The sequence below is a fragment of the Lytechinus variegatus genome, chromosome 15 (genome assembly GCF_018143015.1).
Source record: "Lytechinus variegatus isolate NC3 chromosome 15, Lvar_3.0, whole genome shotgun sequence".
NCBI lineage: Eukaryota > Metazoa > Echinodermata > Echinoidea > Temnopleuroida > Toxopneustidae > Lytechinus > Lytechinus variegatus.
In genome coordinates, this window is record NC_054754.1 from 13,176,429 (window position 1) to 13,194,884 (window position 18,456).

The 18,456-nt window shown below is 37.1% G+C and overlaps 1 protein-coding gene across 1 annotated transcript in view; it reads left to right on the forward strand.

Annotated features, from left to right (window-relative positions):
* The window catches only part of LOC121429338 (general transcription factor IIH subunit 4-like), a 23,275-nt gene extending 8,912 nt beyond the window's left edge, over positions 1 to 14,363 (forward strand). The window contains exons 6-13 of the mRNA XM_041626345.1: positions 3,519 to 3,699; positions 4,224 to 4,307; positions 8,925 to 8,976; positions 9,442 to 9,574; positions 10,085 to 10,211; positions 11,064 to 11,142; positions 12,525 to 12,586; positions 13,279 to 14,363. Of these exons, the coding sequence (XP_041482279.1) occupies positions 3,519 to 3,699; positions 4,224 to 4,307; positions 8,925 to 8,976; positions 9,442 to 9,574; positions 10,085 to 10,211; positions 11,064 to 11,142; positions 12,525 to 12,586; positions 13,279 to 13,395 (835 nt within the window). The 3' untranslated portion in view covers positions 13,396 to 14,363. The remainder of the gene's footprint in view (positions 1 to 3,518; positions 3,700 to 4,223; positions 4,308 to 8,924; positions 8,977 to 9,441; positions 9,575 to 10,084; positions 10,212 to 11,063; positions 11,143 to 12,524; positions 12,587 to 13,278) is intronic.
* The last annotated feature ends 4,093 nt before the right edge of the window (positions 14,364 to 18,456 follow it).

The window sequence follows — 18,456 nt, forward strand, 5'->3', positions numbered from 1 at the left end:
TTTTACTTTAAACTAATAGACGTTGTTGTCAAACATGAGAAACAAGTAATGTGCAGTACCATACCCAATAAAATGCACTTAGCATGTGAAATGAAAATACATTAGGTAATTAATTTGGCAACTAAATATATTGCAGCTAAGATTTTAAACCAACACATTTGCTGCATTGGGTTTCCATGCACCTAGCATATAAACTAAAGCGTTAGTTTGAAAAGAATGTAGAATAGATATAAAACAACTTCTGCAACATTACAAATTTGTGTTAAGACTTGCATAATAATTTTGTTGCATACATGTACATTATGACATGCACCAAGCATGCAAATAAAATAGAGGTGAAATAAATGCAGTAAAGGATTTCAACCGAACAATGTCAAATGTTATTAGTCTTTCATTTTCAATCCTTGTTTATCAGCGTGCACAGTCTACTTTGGATTATACAATGACAGATCAATGGGGAACTTCAGTGCACAGCGCATGGTACCCCCAGTACACAGGGGGCAGGTAGTTTCATGACTATGTCTTCCTTGCCGTGAGTAAATAAGTCATCTTCTGGGAAAGAAAATGCAGGGCACTCAGAATTTTCACCACATCGTCGTAGAAACTTTGTTTTTACATCGTCGTCCTCTGTAAGAGTTAGGACTTCGCCAATTTAGTGATGCAGGACTTTTTTTCCTCTGAATTTGACAAGAACAAAGTCTCCTGCATCTATGTGGTCAATGCAATCATTATCAGGATCAGATGAATCTTCTTCAAATGACGATTCTTTGCCAGGATCCATTTCATCGTCTGATTACTCTCTGTCTACTACAACCAGGGCAGGCCTAGCTAATTTCTTTACAACGTTCGCTTTCTGCTTAACACAGCGCCCCTTGCGCTTATCTCTGGCAGCTCTTAATTTCATCCTTTCTGGTGTATCTGTTAGAACCCTTGCCCTCCCAAGTTTCCTGCCGCCTTTTCTCTTTCTCGGGGCTGCTTTTTGAAAGGATCTTATTACTTCTGGGGAGACAGGGGTTCCAGATGTCGAGGCAGAGAGCTGTTTATTTACAAGTGGTGTTGAAGAACCAGAAGTGCTGGGTGCATTCAGATCAGCAGATGTGTTTTCATCGGCCTCGGCTGCTCTGGCAATGGGTCGGTCGGTGATGTCTGCTGGCATGAACTCCGAATCGTCACATACATCTCGATCGAATGGATAGACCCCACTAACCCTGAATCCATACTGAATGTTTGCAGGTGTCATGGCTCTTGGAAGACTTGGCCTACTATAGGTGGAATGTCATACATTGTCATAGTCTTTCCCTTGTTGTTCAAAATCCAGGCATCGCAAGCTGTATTGTAGTATCTCTTGAAAGGACCATACACAGATCGGTCGAGCGGCAGCAGTTTGTGCGAGCAATGAGGGGTGAAAGAGACCCTTACAATACCTTTTTCTTTAGCATAGTCCAGTACCTCAATGGTGATGTGGGGGTCATGATTATCGAGGATCAGCAACACCTTGTTTGTAGGAGAACAGCCAACATATGAAGCAAAGTGTTTCATGAAAACCATGAAGTTGTCAGATGTCATCCATCCCGAAGGAAAGGCTGCACCCACAGATCCAGGAGGACCTCATAAAGTGATCCCTGTACTTCACACGAGGAAATGTACACATCGGAGGGACAGTGTTACCTGTGGCACTCCCTGCACAAGACAAAGTGACAAGTTTTCCTCTCTCGGCAGAAACAATTGCGCCAACTTGTTTGGCACCAGTTTTTGCAATAAATTTGTTTGGCTTTTGGACAGTTGTGCACCCAGTTTCATCAAGGTTTCAATTTTTATCTGGAGGAAACTCATGTCTTTCAAGTACAGTCTGTAAGTTGTTGGAGAATGCATCAACATTGTGCCTATTAAAGCTTGTGGCACGGCTTAAAGATGTTGCCTCTGGGGTTCTCAATGACAGAGTTTTATTCCTTTTCATGAACCCATCCAACCAGTCCATACCAGCCATCTTTTTCTCAATCCATTTTGATGGCATTTTGTTCCCAAGGTGTGCAGCGTACTCATAGGCTAGTTTTCTGGCCTCCTGTAGACTTAAGCCACAGTACAATGCAGCAGCTTTATGCGGATAAGCAACAAGACTAGCTTCCTGTTCTGGATTAAAGACAGCATGATTGTTAAGATATCCAAAATGTGGAATGCTAACAGGATCTATGCCATCAACACTGTCAACAGGGACATTTTCTTGCTTGGCATTAATAACATTGCCATCATGGATATTAGGCCTGGGATGTTCCTGGTTATCTTCATTTTTTACATTGTCCATGGGGATGTTTTCTATGTTAATGACATCAGCTACACGATCTTCATGAACATCAAGCCTGACACGTTCGTAACTGTCGTGCATCTGAAAGACGCATCTTCGGAGGGTGACATGAGGTATTTGGAACTCAGTTGCTTCTGCACGGCAAGGCCTACGTTTGATGAGTACTTCCTTTACCGCCCTTTCCATGATGTCTTTTTCAGTTGTCCAACAATTAGTCTTGCGTTTATAATTATGTGGCATGTTGAAGGCTGAAAAGGAAAAGAAAATTAGTTAAGGTCTTTTTATTTGAGGAATGTATTGGTGGCCAACAGATCAGAAAAGCCGACAGACATGAAATAAAACAATCGATAAATGACATGGCATTTAGGAAATGTCAAAACGGTTATGTGATCAGTGATTTTTTATTTACATCTTGTTTTGATATTGCATTAGGGGCCTACAATAGACCTACATGTAACTAAGAAACAAAACAAGCATTGTATACAATACATGTTCAGAAGAGTGTGAAATACTGTATACATTTTTCTCAAATCCAATGTTTTATTCATAATTATGCTGGGGTTAGTTGGAACATGTACCAACTAGCCCCTTTCATTTTGTTCCAACTAACCCCAGAGGCCAATGTGACATAAGATTAAAGCACAAAAAAGGGGCTTACCATGGCATATTAATAACGTTATTTTGTAGCTTGGTACAAGTGTCTATTATACCCCCAAACTGGAAACCTTTACGACAATAAATTAAGACTCGGAAGCAACTCTGTAGTGAGGATCAATACTTCAATTAACCGTAATCAAGTGAAGAGTCGGACAAATGTGTTGCTGCATAACTGACACAGATGGCGCTATAACATCAGATACAAATCAAATGGCGTTATTTATAAACTTCTCGGAGATAATAAAACATTTCTGAAAGAAAAAAAATTACTCAGAAGGTGAAAAAATAAACTTACCTTTCTAACTTTACCAGGCTTGTTGCACATGTGCTGTCTGCAATATGGTGTATGGCCATTGCTAATAGCAATAAACAGAGGGAAGTATTGCATAAATTTATTTTGAGGTTTTAAAGAAAATTACAATGTTTCAACTTACCCCATGTTCCAACTAACCCCGGTCTCCCCTAATATGTTATCCTACTTTATCTGTTGGTGTATGTATACTTTTAGAAGGATTTTCTGCCATTACCATGAATATTCTACCCCTTGTTTTTCTCTCAGGGGTGAGTCCGGGGGAACGCCAGTGATCACCCCCTCGGGATTTCAGTTTCTGCTTCTGGACACCCCGTCTCAGGTTTGGTTCTTCATGCTACAGTATCTAGAGACCGCTCAGGCAAGAGGTCTAGACATTGTTGATGCTCTCTCTTTCCTCTTCCAGCTCAGCTTCTCAACATTAGGAAAGGTCAGTCAGAAATCATGTCTTGTACAACTTGAGTATTCCATAAGGCACCTTACCAAGTCCCAGAGTCACGTCTTTCCCAGTGGCATCCCCTCGGTCTTCTTTTTATTGCCAGTCCTCTGATGTCATTGTAAACAAAACAGTGGGATTGCGAGAAAGATGAGGCAAAGAATTGTTAAAGTCATCCCGCTATAAGGCCTTATGTGACTCTCCTGCAGCCCTCCATTGTTGTGTCAATAATAAAATATTGAGATTAGTGATGAAAAGATGCTTGTAGGGTGTTAAGAGATGTAGATCGGTGGGAAGAGAATGATGATGATGAGGATGATGATGATAATGATGATGATGATGATGAAGATGATGATGATGATTATGATGATGATGATGATGATGATGGTGATGGTGATGATGGTGATGGTGATGATGATGAAGACAGTAACAAAATAAGACACCAATGATGTTACAATATTATATTTAAATAGAAAATTATCAAATATTCTCCATTTTCTTACATCCCTCAATAAAAGGATTATTCATCGGAGGGCATGTCTGAGCAACAGCTTCATTTCTTACAGCATCTCCGAGAGCTAGGCTTAGTATTCCAAAGAAAGGTGAGATGATAATTACAACAGTTATGAAGGGGTGTTGCTATGCGGTATAAAAGGCATGACCGCATTGGTCGGATCATGCCAAGAGGATGCGCATTACTGCGTAATGATCGATAGGATTGTGCGTTTCATATCATACGCATCAGCATTTAAGTGCGACTCTAAGTCATACTTAAATCTTTGTAAAACACCCCTCTGAAGTATAACACGATCAAATGTGATTCGTTGATTCACATTTAGTGATAATAATGATAATAATCAAATTTTATGTAACGCTTGAATTTCTCTCTAACAGCATTTTAATAGATAGAGTATAATTTTTAAAAATATTTCATATCTGAGCCATGTTTAGCCACAGTTTTTGTCTCACCTGCATAGCAGAGTGAGACTATAGGCGCCGCTTTTCCGACGGCGGCGGCGTCAACATCAAATCTTAACCTGAGGTTAAGTTTTTGAAATGACATCATAACTTAGAAAGTATATGGAGCTGGTTCATGAAACGTGGCCATAAGGTTAATCAAGTATTACTGAACATCCTATTAAGTTTCATGTCACATGACCAAGGTCAAAGGTCATTTAGGGTCAATGAACTTAGACCATGTTGGAGGAATCAACATCACAATCTTAAGCAAGGTTTCCACTTTGGCGAGTTAACATCGCGAGTTATGGCGAGTTATAGCGAGTTGCCAAAATGAGGCACTCGCGATAACTCGCATAAAGCTCACCATGAAACTCGGGATAACTCGCGACAACTCGGTATGGCTCGGCGGAGCTCGTTCAAGCTCGGGACAACTCTCCTTGAAGTCGTGAGCAGTTTCAAAATTTTTGAACATGTTCAAAAATTTTGCTAACTCGCTGTAACTCGTGCTGAACTCACCAAAACTCGTTATATACTCGCAGTACTCGCAATAACTCGTAAAAAACTCGAGATAAACTCGTAATAACTCGCCACATCTGAGTATACGCGAGTGCGTTCCGAGTTCTCTAGAGCGAGATACGAGCATTGCGATCGTTTTACGAGTCAAGTGGAGGTGCCCACGAGATTAACGCGACTTTAGCTCGAGCACCCCGAGTTACAGCGAGTTTCGTATGAGTTTATTCAGAGTGCGTTGCGAGTGCTCATTTTTTGCCAGCTGAATGATAAATATCCATTTTGCTGTATATAAACCCCTGAATTTTTTTTTTGAAATATGAGTTTGACCATTGATTTCTCACAACTCCCAATTTTACACAATGCATATTTGACATCATTTAAAAGATCATTTAATTCTCTTTACAATGATACCATGCTTGTTATGATCATGCCATTACGAAGAGTAGGATTCAAAAGTGTTAGATGAAGTCTGAATTGAAAAGCTGCAAAACGAGCAAAAAAGTTTGAAAATCTGAGTTTGGCCACTAATTTCTCCCAATTCCAAATTTTACACAATGCATATTTGATATTTTTCAAAAGATCAGTTGATTCTCTTTAAAATGATAAGATTCTTGTTATGATCATGCCATCAAAAAAGAGCAAAATTCAAAAGTGTTGGATGAAGTCTGAATTGAAAAGCTGCAAAACTAGCAGAAATAGTCATGAAGGGTCAATACAGAACATGATTCTTTTGTCTGTGTCAATAGAGATGAAAATCCATTCAAATCAAGCCCCTGCTTCTTCATTACTTGTGTTTTGTTGTGGTTTATGTTGGTTTGTTTGTTATGTGTTTGCTTGTGCAGAGGAGTGTTTGATTCCATTTTAATGTTGATGTTAAGGTGCATGAAAACAAAAGAAACCGCTGGGAAACTTACTCATCACCATGGAAGAAAAGAACAGTGACTTTCAATATTGTGTCATTTTGCAACTTTTGAATTTTGCCTTGCCCCACATTTAAAGGCACTGCACCTCCATGTGAACCATAATCACATCATGTAGGGTATCAATTTTAAAATAAATTAATGATCTATTCATTGATATTGATTACTCATTGATATTTACTAAAACCGAGGAGGGATTATAGAGAGAGCACATATTAACTGACCCACGCATGTACACATACTTTTAAAAAGGATGTTGTCACTCCATTATTACAACTACCAACAAATAAGAAGAGAAATATGCCTCGACCCAAAAGATCCAGGAGTTGTGGCCATTCAGGTCGGGAAACTCCGAAAGAAGATGTCATTCAAACAAGGGTAGAAGTAGAAGAAGTGAAGGAAGAGACAATTGAAACGGAAGAGGAGGCCAATGACGAGTAGAGCCAGGTAAAAGAACAAGACACACAAAACATCATTCACATAATGATACAATACTACGTTCATTGACAATAAATGACATTTGACCTTGATCATGTGACCTAAGACTTGTCAGTGATACTTGATTACTCTTATGTCCAAGTTTTATAAACTAGATCCATACACTTTCAGAGTTATAATGGTAATTCAACGAATACCCCCCAACATATTGCCAAAGTCCATTGGCCATATGACCTTGGTCATATGGCATGAAACTCGCACAGGATATTCAGTGATACTTGATTAATCTTATATCCAAGTTGATGAATCATATCCATAAACTCTCAAAGTTATGATGGTAATTCAACAAATACCCCCAATTGGCCAAAGTTCATTGACCTTAAATGACCTTTGACCTAAGTCATGTGACCTGAAACTCGCACAGGATGTTCAGTAATACTTGATTACTCTTATATCCAAGTTTCATGAATCAGATCTATAAACATTCAAAGTTATGATGGTAATTCAACAGATCAACCGAACATCACCAAAGTTCATTGATCTTTGACCTTGGACATGTGACCTGAAATTCGCACAGGATGTTCAGTGAGACTTGATTATTCGTATGTTCAAGTTTCATGAATCAGATATATCAACTTTCAAAGTTATAATGGTAATTTAACAAATACCCCCAAATTGGCCAAAGTCCATTGACCCTATATGACCTTTGACCTTAGTCATGTGACTTGAAACTCAAGCAAAATGTTTAGTAATACTTTAATAACCTTATGTTCAAGTTTCATGAACTAGGTTTATATATTTTTTAAGTTATGATGACATTTCAAAAACTTAACCGTAGGTTAAAGGTATTGTTTAACTTTGTGAGCAGCTGATTGAAAAGATTCTCAAACCAAGATGAAACATGTGTACAAGTGCATGTATTAGAACTAATAAACCCTGAAAACAACCATTATTGAGAATGAAAAGCCAAAACTACAAGGCAAACCTCGATTTTGTAAATAGGCGTCTTATAGACACCTAAATAGTACACATAAGTGTGTGGGATGAAATTAAGATGGTGTTTCCGGTCACTTTATATTTCAATTTTTGAAGCACTAAATAATCATTTTCGAACGCAATTTTTTCTGGGCTTCATTTTAGGAACATATCACAGACACAGGTGACAAGTGTGACCTTGTAGCTCAAATTTTTTAAAAGTCAAACCAATGTTAACCAATCACTTTAAGATATTGATGTTGATTCCCCCAACTTGGTCTAAGTTCATTGACCCCAAATGACCTCTGACCTTAGTCTTGTGACCTGAAACTCAATCAGGATGTTTAGTAATGCTTGATTAACCTTATGGCAAAATTTCGTGAACTAGGTCTATATATTTTATTTAAGTTATGATGTCATTTCAAAAACTTAACCTTCGGTTAAGATTTGGTGTTGACGCCGCCGCCGGCATCCATCTTTGAGTGCCAAAAATGAGCATGTCCCGCCCCTTGGTTGTATGAAACTCTTATCACTCGTAACAAAATCTTGATAACTCGTTTATAGCTCGCTTTAAGTCGTATAAAGGTCATAGTAAGCTCGGTCTGACTTGTTTCGTGCTCGGTTCACTCGTACAGCGAGCGTAGTGAACTCGATGTTGAGTCTTTTGTCACTCGAGCAAATTCCAGAAAAAAATGTTTATTTCACGCGAGCTTGTGCGAGTTAAGGCGAGTTAGAGCTCGCGCAGCTCGCGTATGACTCGCAACTCCAACTCGCCAAAGTGGAAACCTTGCTTTAACCTGAGGTTAAGTTTTTGAAATGACGTCATAACTTAGAAAGTATATGGACCTAGTTCATGAAACTTGGACATAAGGTTAATCAAGTATCACTAAGCATCCTGCATGAGTTTTATGTCACATGACCAAGGTCAAAGGTCATGTAAGGTCAATGAACTTTGGCCATGTTGGGGTTTTTTGTTGAATTCCCATCATAACTTTGAAAGTTTATTGGTCTAGTTCATAAAAAGTGGACATAATAGTAACCATGTATCACTGAACATCTTGTGCGAGTTAGAGTAGTTTTCAAAGTCAGCACTGCTGCTATATTGAACTGTGTGATGCAGGTGAGACGGCCAGAGGCATTCCACTTGTTTATCTCACTCATCTTCTCACCTCTAATCCTCCAATATCTTGTTGGTATTTCATGAAACTGTACTCGCAAATTTTTGCACAGCTGATAACCCTTTTACATCGTACATTGTGCCTTTCTCAAAGAAAGAGGTAAATGTTCATATTTATGTGGGTATATTTTTTTCAAGTATAAAGTGATAATCCCATTTTAGTCATGCAGTAAATCTGTTCTTTTCTCTTCTGGAAGTACATTAAGTATATTATGTGTTTTAATTTTCCAATACAGAGGAAGTCAATGCGCTACTATCCAACAAGGCTTGCCATCAACTTGGCTTCAGGTTAGTGAATAGGCCTAGCTGAAATGAAATATTCAAAGTGATAGATATCAAGATTTTAAAGGGAGCTGGGTTTAAATATGTTCAACAGTAAGTTTTGATTTACTGCCACCAAAATTTGTGGCAAGATACAGTGAACGTATGGTTTAGTCAAGAAGTATCTCAATTGTCATAGGCTTGTGAGTTAGATCAAGCAAGATGTAGATAAAGTTATTGTTGAATCTCAATCATATTCACACTCCAATGCATGTCAAATTCTTTCTAAGCTAAATGAATAAGATTGTGCTTAGAATGCAAGAATATGAAACTATGAAGGTAAGACAAGCCCTACTGTAGGAAAACACAAAATTAATACTGATAATCAAAATAATAACTATGATTGTAATCATGAAGATCAAGATTTGAATCAAGATTTCACACATCTGGTTCAAGACTCATTAAGATGGATATTTTGTAATGTTATCCCAGGTGTATCAAGTATGGTCAAAGATGATCATAAGGATGGCTTCATCGTGGTAGAAACGAACTACCGTGTTTATGCCTACACGGAATCAGATCTACAGGTTGAAATATTGGGACTGTTTTGCTCAATGCTGTACAGGTGAAATAAAGTTTTCTTGTTTTTTTTTCTCTTTCTTTTTACCCCCTCCGCTTCAGTCTCCTACTCTCTCTTTCCCCTCTCTTTCTTCCTCTCCCCCATCTTCCTTCTCCCCCCCTCTCCCCACTCTTTCCTACTCTCCTTTTTCTCCCTTCCCTTCCCTCTCCTCTCCCCCTCCATCTCTCCATTACATTTATGTGGTGTAAGTACAGTGTTATTGATTGCAAACTGAAATTATTTAAAGAAAAGGAGACAACAGTTATCAACAGTGTGTCACTATAACAAAAATCTAACTATATTAATAGTTTGACATATTTGAAAGGAATGCCTTTTTATTGTTGTTTCATTTTTCTGAAATGTTTGTCCTTCATTTTTAAGTTTATGTTTGGCTTTGAATGCTCTGAATTTGTCATTTTTGTGTTGCAGCGTATAAGCGTACAGTCTGTAATTACTAGATATCTGTTTCAATATCCTTTCTCCTTCATGGCAGTTATATTCATATTGTATTTTCAGGTTTCCAAACCTCTCTGTGGCTGCTCTGACAAGGGAAAGCGTACAGCTAGCCATCTCCAATGGAATCACAGCTGAACAGATTCTACGGTTCCTGAGGACGCATGCACACCCAAACATGCGACAAAAGGTAATATGCTCTGTCACACTGTTCTGTGCGAGCCTTGCGGGTGACTGTTCTGCTACTAGCAGGTCGCCCGCAGGTCGGCCGCATGCCGCATTGACAGTATCTCACATGCAACTCATACGCTGAAGCGCACACAAGTCTGATTTACACGCATGAAAGTTTCGAACGTGCTCAAAATTTTGTTGCGGATGAGTTGCGGGCAATTACCCGCAAGGCTTGCATGGAACGAGTGGCAGGGCCTTGAGAGTGCTGTTACGGATTAAATCCTGAATATTTGTGAAAATCAGGGGTAAGAGTTACACACTCCGTTTCCAAATCCTGAAAGTATTACAATTAGAATATAATGATAAAATGACATGATACTTGCATAGTGCACCTATCCACATTGTTAGGTACTCAAGGCGCTCCTACTTGTATATCACCCTGGCTAACCAAGGCTATCGATTCTGGTGCTTGCAGCTATTTTAGGAATTATTTCCTGCCAGTACCCAGAGCAATGAAGCATTATGCTCAATTGCATAAGTGCTGTACCGAGAATCAAAGCCGTTATCCCAGTGGGTTATTTATTAATACAGTGAAGAATTTGGTGTCTTACTGTAAAATATTTGGACGTCATACTCAAATTTGACATGCATGGCAAGAAAAAATGAATTCAGCTTTCATTTTCTTTTTTTTTTTTGGGGGGGGGGGTCATATTTTTGATACTGGGATATATTTTGAAGCAATCCTCTACAGTTACCCCTTTGCATAATATTCTTCTTGAATTTCAAGAAAATACTATGAAAATCACAATAATTTATCCTATCAATCTCTTCATTCAAACTTTATTGCAATTTATTGTTCATTTTCATCTAGACGCCCATTATACCTCCGACTATTAGTGATCAGGTCAGGTTATGGGAGCTGGAGAGAGATAGACTCAGCTTTACACAGGGTAAGCATACGTGGGACTAAGAGCCAGTTTCGGGGCTCCGTAACACAAAGATTAGCGATCAATCGCTAAATGAACTGACCAATCAATATCAATGTTACATGCGTATTTGGTTTAAAATACTGACCAGGGACCAATCAGTGCGCTTCTTTCATATTTGCAATCCATCGCAAACCTTTGTGTTACGGAGCCCTGATGTGAACTATGATTGTGTTCGTTGCTATGGGTTACAAGACGACTTGATAACAAAATGTGATAGCACAGAATATAAACATTATCTAGGGCATCAGTATGAAATTTTATTTGTCTTAACATGTGTTCTTGTTATATGTTTGGTTCTGATATTGTGATCATGTCAATCTATTGTGATTCTTGATGATATTTGATAAAAACATTAACAATTAAAAAAGAATTACACACAAGCATGTGGAACTTACAGCATAGTTCTTACATGCCAAAGGCGTAGCCAAGTGCATTTATATTTTTTGAAAGGTAAAAAAGTGTTGACATGCACAAGTAAAAATGATGTACATCATTTGTTTGGTAAGATAGCGATGTAGATCCTTGTTTTTTTATAAACCATCCTCATTTCAAAACCATGATTGGGCCCCTTAACACAAAGGTGATTGATTAATCGCTAAATTAAATGGCCTATCAAGATCATCGGTGCATGCTCATTTTGCTTAGTAGACTGAATGAGAACCAATGAGAATTGTTCTTTCAAATTAGCGATTAATTGCTGACCTTTGTGTTACGGGGCCCTGCTCATCACCTGTATTGTGTGTGCATGCAAACAATCATTTGACTTGGATCCAATTTGTGATCTGTTTCTTTGGTATCGCAGGGTGGTTAAACAACCAGTGCGTTATACAATATAATTGTGTGTTAAACACAGCAAAATATGAGTTTATATTGGGTTTTATTGTTGTTTTATTAACCTTTTGCAACATATGTTATTACAATGCAAACAATTGTATTCATTATTGTAAATATGTTCATTTTTATACACATATTCATGTCCATTTTTATAGGCATATTCATTATTGTAAATATGTTCATTTTTATACACAAATTTATTATTGTAAATATGTTCATTTTTATATGCAGATTCATTATTGTAAATGGGTTCATTTTTATACACATATTTATTATTGTAAAAATGTTCTTGTTGAGACTCTCATACTCCCGATTGGGGGTCAATAGAGTTTAATAAAATCTTATCTTACACAGTTGCCACACTTGCCATCAATCAATAATAAATCCCACATTTCTTATCATTACAATGATGATTTTTAATGCTTCGTTTTGTGTCATGATTCAGTGTTGGCCAACCGTTGGTCAAGATTGAAGTTTTGACAATATTTTCTATTTTGATTTTCTTCTAGGAATCATATACAATGAGTTCTTGTCTCTTCATGACTTTGAGGTGCTTCGGGACTATGCAAAGGTATGCATTTCATTCATTGCATCTCTCTTAGATATAAGCTATAAGGAGCTTAGTCCTAAACCCACTAGCGTACCTACGGGGGGTGCAGGGGGGCAGACTGCCTCCCCCCGACGAGTCACAACCCATGCAAGGGACCTATCCCTGCCCCTGGCACGAATTCCTTTATTTGTGGTTGAAGACCTTATTTTTTTTTGTCAAATTTTTTTGCGTTCGATTTTGCCCTCCCCTGTGGAAAATCCTAGGTACGCTACTGCCTAAACCTATATGACTTTCATAGAGAAACAAAAAGTTGAAAATAAATTTTTTGAAATGAATTGTGAAATTTATGATTCCATACCTAAACTTTTAATTCAATAGCAATTTCATGAGATGTGTATTATGATATTTCTCCATATTTTCTTTCGTGAAGACATTCCTGTATATTAGCATGCTCTACATACATACCTGTCCATGAGGGATATTGTTGTTGTTTTTTTGTGCGAATTAAAAATTGGTTCCCAGATGTACCGGGGTAATGATTTTTTTTAAAATTACTTTTACTAAAGTTTTATGAGAATTCCCAGTTTTCACAGAATAATCTTTTGTATTTCTTCTTCTCTGAATTTTGTATTTGTAAGGCATACAGGGATGATGATTTCTTTGTTTATAATTATTATTATCAATAATTTAAGTAATATTCTTTGTTTGTACAGGATCTTGGTGTTCTTATATGGGAGAGTGTCGCAAGACGAATCATGATCGTCACTCCATCAGGGCATGACAGTGTGAAGAAGTACTGGAAGCGATTGAAAAAAGGACAATCTTCATAGCGAGATCTTGGTGTTCTTCCTGTGGAAAGCATCGCGAGAAACATCATGATCGTCACTCAATCAGGGCATGATAGAGTGAAGAACTACTGGAAGCGATTGAGAAAGGGAGATCTTCATGGCAAGATCCTGGGAGAGTGTGGGATAATGTTGGTTATCTATGCCCAACCATCGGCAACTGGGTTCAGAACCTGTAGAAGCTGTTGAAACGAAGGAAGTGCCCTTTGAGCAGTTTGCCATAATTGGGAAGTAAAAGTAGTATTTGGGGAAAAGGTAATCTTCAGTGAAGATTAAGAAAAATAACATTCTCTACAATGTAGTGTTCCAAGTATGCTTTGATCCTGATGCCTGTTTCATGAGGCCACTGACAAATTTGTCCTCAGCCAATCAAATGCAAGGATTTCAGTTGCTTATAACAATTGCTTTGTGAATTAGTGCTCTTCTGCAAAAATATGAGAAACTCATGGAAGGTATAAAAGACATTATTCATTTTTTCAACGTTACAAGGAAAATATGAGAAGAGAATTTAGAAGAAAAGAATGTATATTGTGGATTTTTTCACCATCAGTTAATGATTGATATGTAGCTTCTGAGCTAATTGTGTTCATTTGACATTATTGAGAATTGAAAATGGAAAGAGGATAACTGAGGGATTTCACAGTAGCTGTTGAAGAGAAGACACTCATTTCATAGCCTCAGTATTATATGATGCATAATAGCTTGAAGGACAAGGAGATATGTTCCAGCGTAGGATTACATTGAAAAGGAGAATAGACAATTTTCATTAGTATTTTGTAGTTGTTGAAAACAAACAATTGCAACAGTTATTTGCTAGAGCTGACACCAGGGGCCTGTTGCATAAAACTTTTTACCTGAGAAAACTCTGGTAAAAACTGAATACTAAGGTTATTCTGATTTTTGCAATTGACTTTGACACAGGGCAAAAACTGCGGTAAAATCAACCTGAGTTTTCTCAGGTAAAAAGTTTTATGCAATGGGCCCCAGTTGATGTAGTGTGTCCATATTACTAGTATATAGGCCTATGGATTCTACATTCTGTCTTGCTTTAATGAGTTTGTCATTTTATTTTATGATAAACTGAGTAAGGTATTGTTTAACTTTGTGAGCAGCAGATTTTAAAAATTCTCAAATCAAGATGAAACATGTGTACAAGTGCATGTATTAGAACTAATAAACCCTGGCCTGAAAACAACCATTATTGAGAATGAAAAGCTAAACTACAAGGCAAACCCCGATTTTGTAAATAGGCGTCTTATAGACGCCTAAATAGTACACATAAGTGTATGGGATGAAATTAAGATGGTGTTTCCGGTCACTTTATTCTTCAATGTTTGAAGCACTAAATAATTATTTTCGAACGCAATTTTTTCTAGGCTTCATTTTTGTAACATATCACAGACACAAGGGACAAGTGTGACCTTCTAGCTCATATTTTTTAAAAGTCAAACCAATGTTAACCAATCACTTTAAAAGATATCAGGAGTAACATAAAATTCTCTTAACCAACGTAGAAATTGTTCGGGCGGGTGCTACATTCTTCCTTGATATTGTAATATCAACTCATATATTTTTACTCGTATGAGGATTTCACATCAGCATTCTTCATGTTTGGAGAAAGACAAAAGATTATGGATTGCCTTGAAGTTTGCAACTTTATATTTGTTCTTTTGTTCTATTCTTTGTAAATTGTTTGTAAAAAATAAAGTGCAATATTCTCATTAAAATACCGAAAGATCTTGTCTGTTGAGGTTATTTGTAAATATAGTATTGATAATCAGTTTTATGAAAAAGGATGATCAATCATTCCATTGGAATTGAAATTAACCCTGAGAGGAATTCCTGGCTTTATATTTTGAAGTTTTGACAGACCAGGGGTGGGAGTAGGTGGCTTCTCCCCCCCTCCCCCTTCCTTGTGACATTAGCTATAGAACATTCAACCTATTTGAACTTCAGCATACTAATGCTTTACAAAGTGAAAAACAATTCCACACAACTAATTACTTCCTAAATGAATTATGTATTGATATGAATGAATGCAAAATTGTGCCCCAAAATATTTGAATATCTAATGCCCACTTTCAATTTGGATCTTCCGATTTTCTTCAGAAGTAAAAAATGCAACTGTTTTTTCAACTTTGAAAAGTGAATTCTGCATACCATACCAACCGAAAAAAGAATCATGCAGGTCTATTAAAATAAATAAATTACGACAAGATTCAAAATTAGCAGAAGTGGTCAGAGGGGTTCATATTCACTTGGTCTACAGGCAGTTTGTCTACTTGTAATATGTAACATGACATGGACAAAAGCCATATGGTGTACTACAGGGCTCCACACTGACTAACCCATTTTTTCTTCTGGTCCAACCTGATCATATTGGACCAGTATATTATTATACCCAGTTTATCCATTGTTTAATGGTCTGAACCTAAAGATTACTGGTCCCGAATGAAAAGTGAAGAAAATTTTAAAAAACATTGGAGTTTATTTTGCTGTCTTTTATAGCTCCCCCCCAAAAAAAAAAAATAAATACAATCTTTACACACACAATATCATTCATGAGAGCCATTTTTATGATTTACAAAAAGAGAAAATATCAGTTTATGTATTTTTTACTGGTCATGTCGGACCAGTAAATGGCTATTTCTGAAGTCACTGGCCCAACAATTTTTAGCGGTATGGGACTGTTGGACCAGCACCATTGTCGCGCACTGGGTCTACAATTTATACGGCCAAATTCCCGATTGGTCTACATGACCCTTGGATAGTCTAATGCCCATATGGTCCACAGTACTTTTCACTTCGTCTCATATTTTGCACTTGGTCAATGAAAATCTAATTCATACTTGGTTTATCTAACCATATTGACTATTATTAACCGTATCAGACATCTGAGCAGGGCAACTTTGAAACATTGTTGCCTGCTCAAGACTGGGCCGGATCAAATGGCCGGTCAATAAAATTCAAATTGTTTATCCACGGGCCCAATTTATTGCCCTCTCAGGAAAGTCAATGAGAAAATGCCTGGAAATGTAGCGGGCAATAAAAGGCAACGCTAACATTCAGGTATTCTATGCGCTTTTGTACGCATCCTTGAACCACGCAGTGCTATACGTCATAGTGGTAATCAAGTTGAGACAACGCTGGATACTGCGTCCCTTGGCCAGGGACGCGTCATTTCAATTATGTCACAATGGTAAAGTTCAGAGGCCCAGTCTGCTCAACATGAGAAACTAGATTCTCATTATAAAAAATCAAAATATCTCAATTTTAACAATTTTTGCTCTACATGTCTGATTTGGTTAATAGCAATATTGACCGGCCTGGGGGCGATATCACCCTCACTAAATTGATATCACCCTCGTCTACGACTCGGGCGATGTAAATCTAGATTGGGCGATATATGTCGTATCGCCCCGAGGCCAGTCAATATTGCTTTATTAACATTTAGGTCGTGTTTCAATATTGCTTTATTAACATTTAGGTCGTGTTGGACCAAGCGGGCATCAGACGAATTGACGAGTACAAGAACTGATTGAAGATAGACTAGGTCAAGACATTGGAGGATGATACCCAACTGAATGTAGATAAAATGGGAAGAGATAAATCAATAAATTTCCATCAGAGGTACCAGAACTTAAGTAAATCGTGAATTTCATTCCCCTCAATTGGGTAGTTTGAGATGACCAAATGGAATCAAACGATCAACTTCCAAAATGGAAACATTGACATTTTCTCACCTCCTTGTAAGCTCTGATAGACCAGTGTAGCATTTCATAAAGCTGTATGTAGATTACAATAAACTTTACAACTTTATGGATGACTGGTGACCTTTTCTTGGGAGCCAAATCAGGCTGTCAGTAATTTGTATTCCTATTAACTAAGTTGAAATCCAATCTTATAAGATTAAATTCATGAGAATTTGAATGCAGTTTGATTTGAATTAAAGAAAATTCACTCCCATTTTGTTAAAATTATGAAAATTTTGGGTATCCCATTTAGCACAAGGAAGGGTCACTGGTCTCACAAAAATTGTTACTTGCATCAACTTGAGCCAGCATTTCACCTTGGTCACCAAGCATGCATCAGTGATTACCAAGAGAATTTATTTCAAACCATTTTTTTAAAAACTTTTTTTATAGAACCACTTTTGTTAAGGGGTCAACCTGTCATTCGATCTTTTTCAGTTGTCTATGGCAATTCTGCACTTATTCATCAAGTAAGCTTTACCCCCTCCCTCACATGTACATATGGGACCATTTGATTGGTTAACATGCTCGTGTCGCCCTTTTATACATTGTTTCCTACAACTACAAAGATTGACTTTCTTTTATTTTGTAATTTTTTGTTTGACCAACACTTTAAGAAGTCCACCCCATCAAAAATTTGATTTTGAATAAAAAGTGAAAAATCCATCAAGCAAAACACTAAAAATTTCATCAAATCAAAAATAAGTTGTGAAATTTTATCAGTTATCTGTACATCCTGAATGGTATGCAAATGAGACTGATGACATCATCCACTATTTTTGTATTTCATTATATGAAATATTCTAATTTTCCCCCTCATTGTCAAGTGAAATAATTCCTCCCTGAACATGTGGAATTAGCATTGTTTGATACTATATGCTTCAATCAAGTTGGTCCTTATTGTCAAATCTGTAAAAATGAAATATTGTAGGCAAATGAGGGGACGACTTCACTATTTTTGTATTCTATCATATGAAATAATTTAATTTTCTACTTATTGGAAGGTGAAATAAGTTTTCTTCCTCCATGAAAATGGGGAATTTTTTTTACAATTGTTCTAACATTTCATGATACAGTAGAACTGGTCCTTATTGTTAAATCTGTAAAAATTGAAATATTGTATAATTCAAACAATAAAAAACAAAATAGTGAGGGACATGGACTCTCTCATTTGCATGTTGCCAAGTTGTGCATATAATTTTTTTGTGAAAAATAAACAAAAATTTAAAATGCCATTACTTTCTCATTTTACATCCAATTTTGATGAAATTTTCAGCATTATGCTAGTTTGATT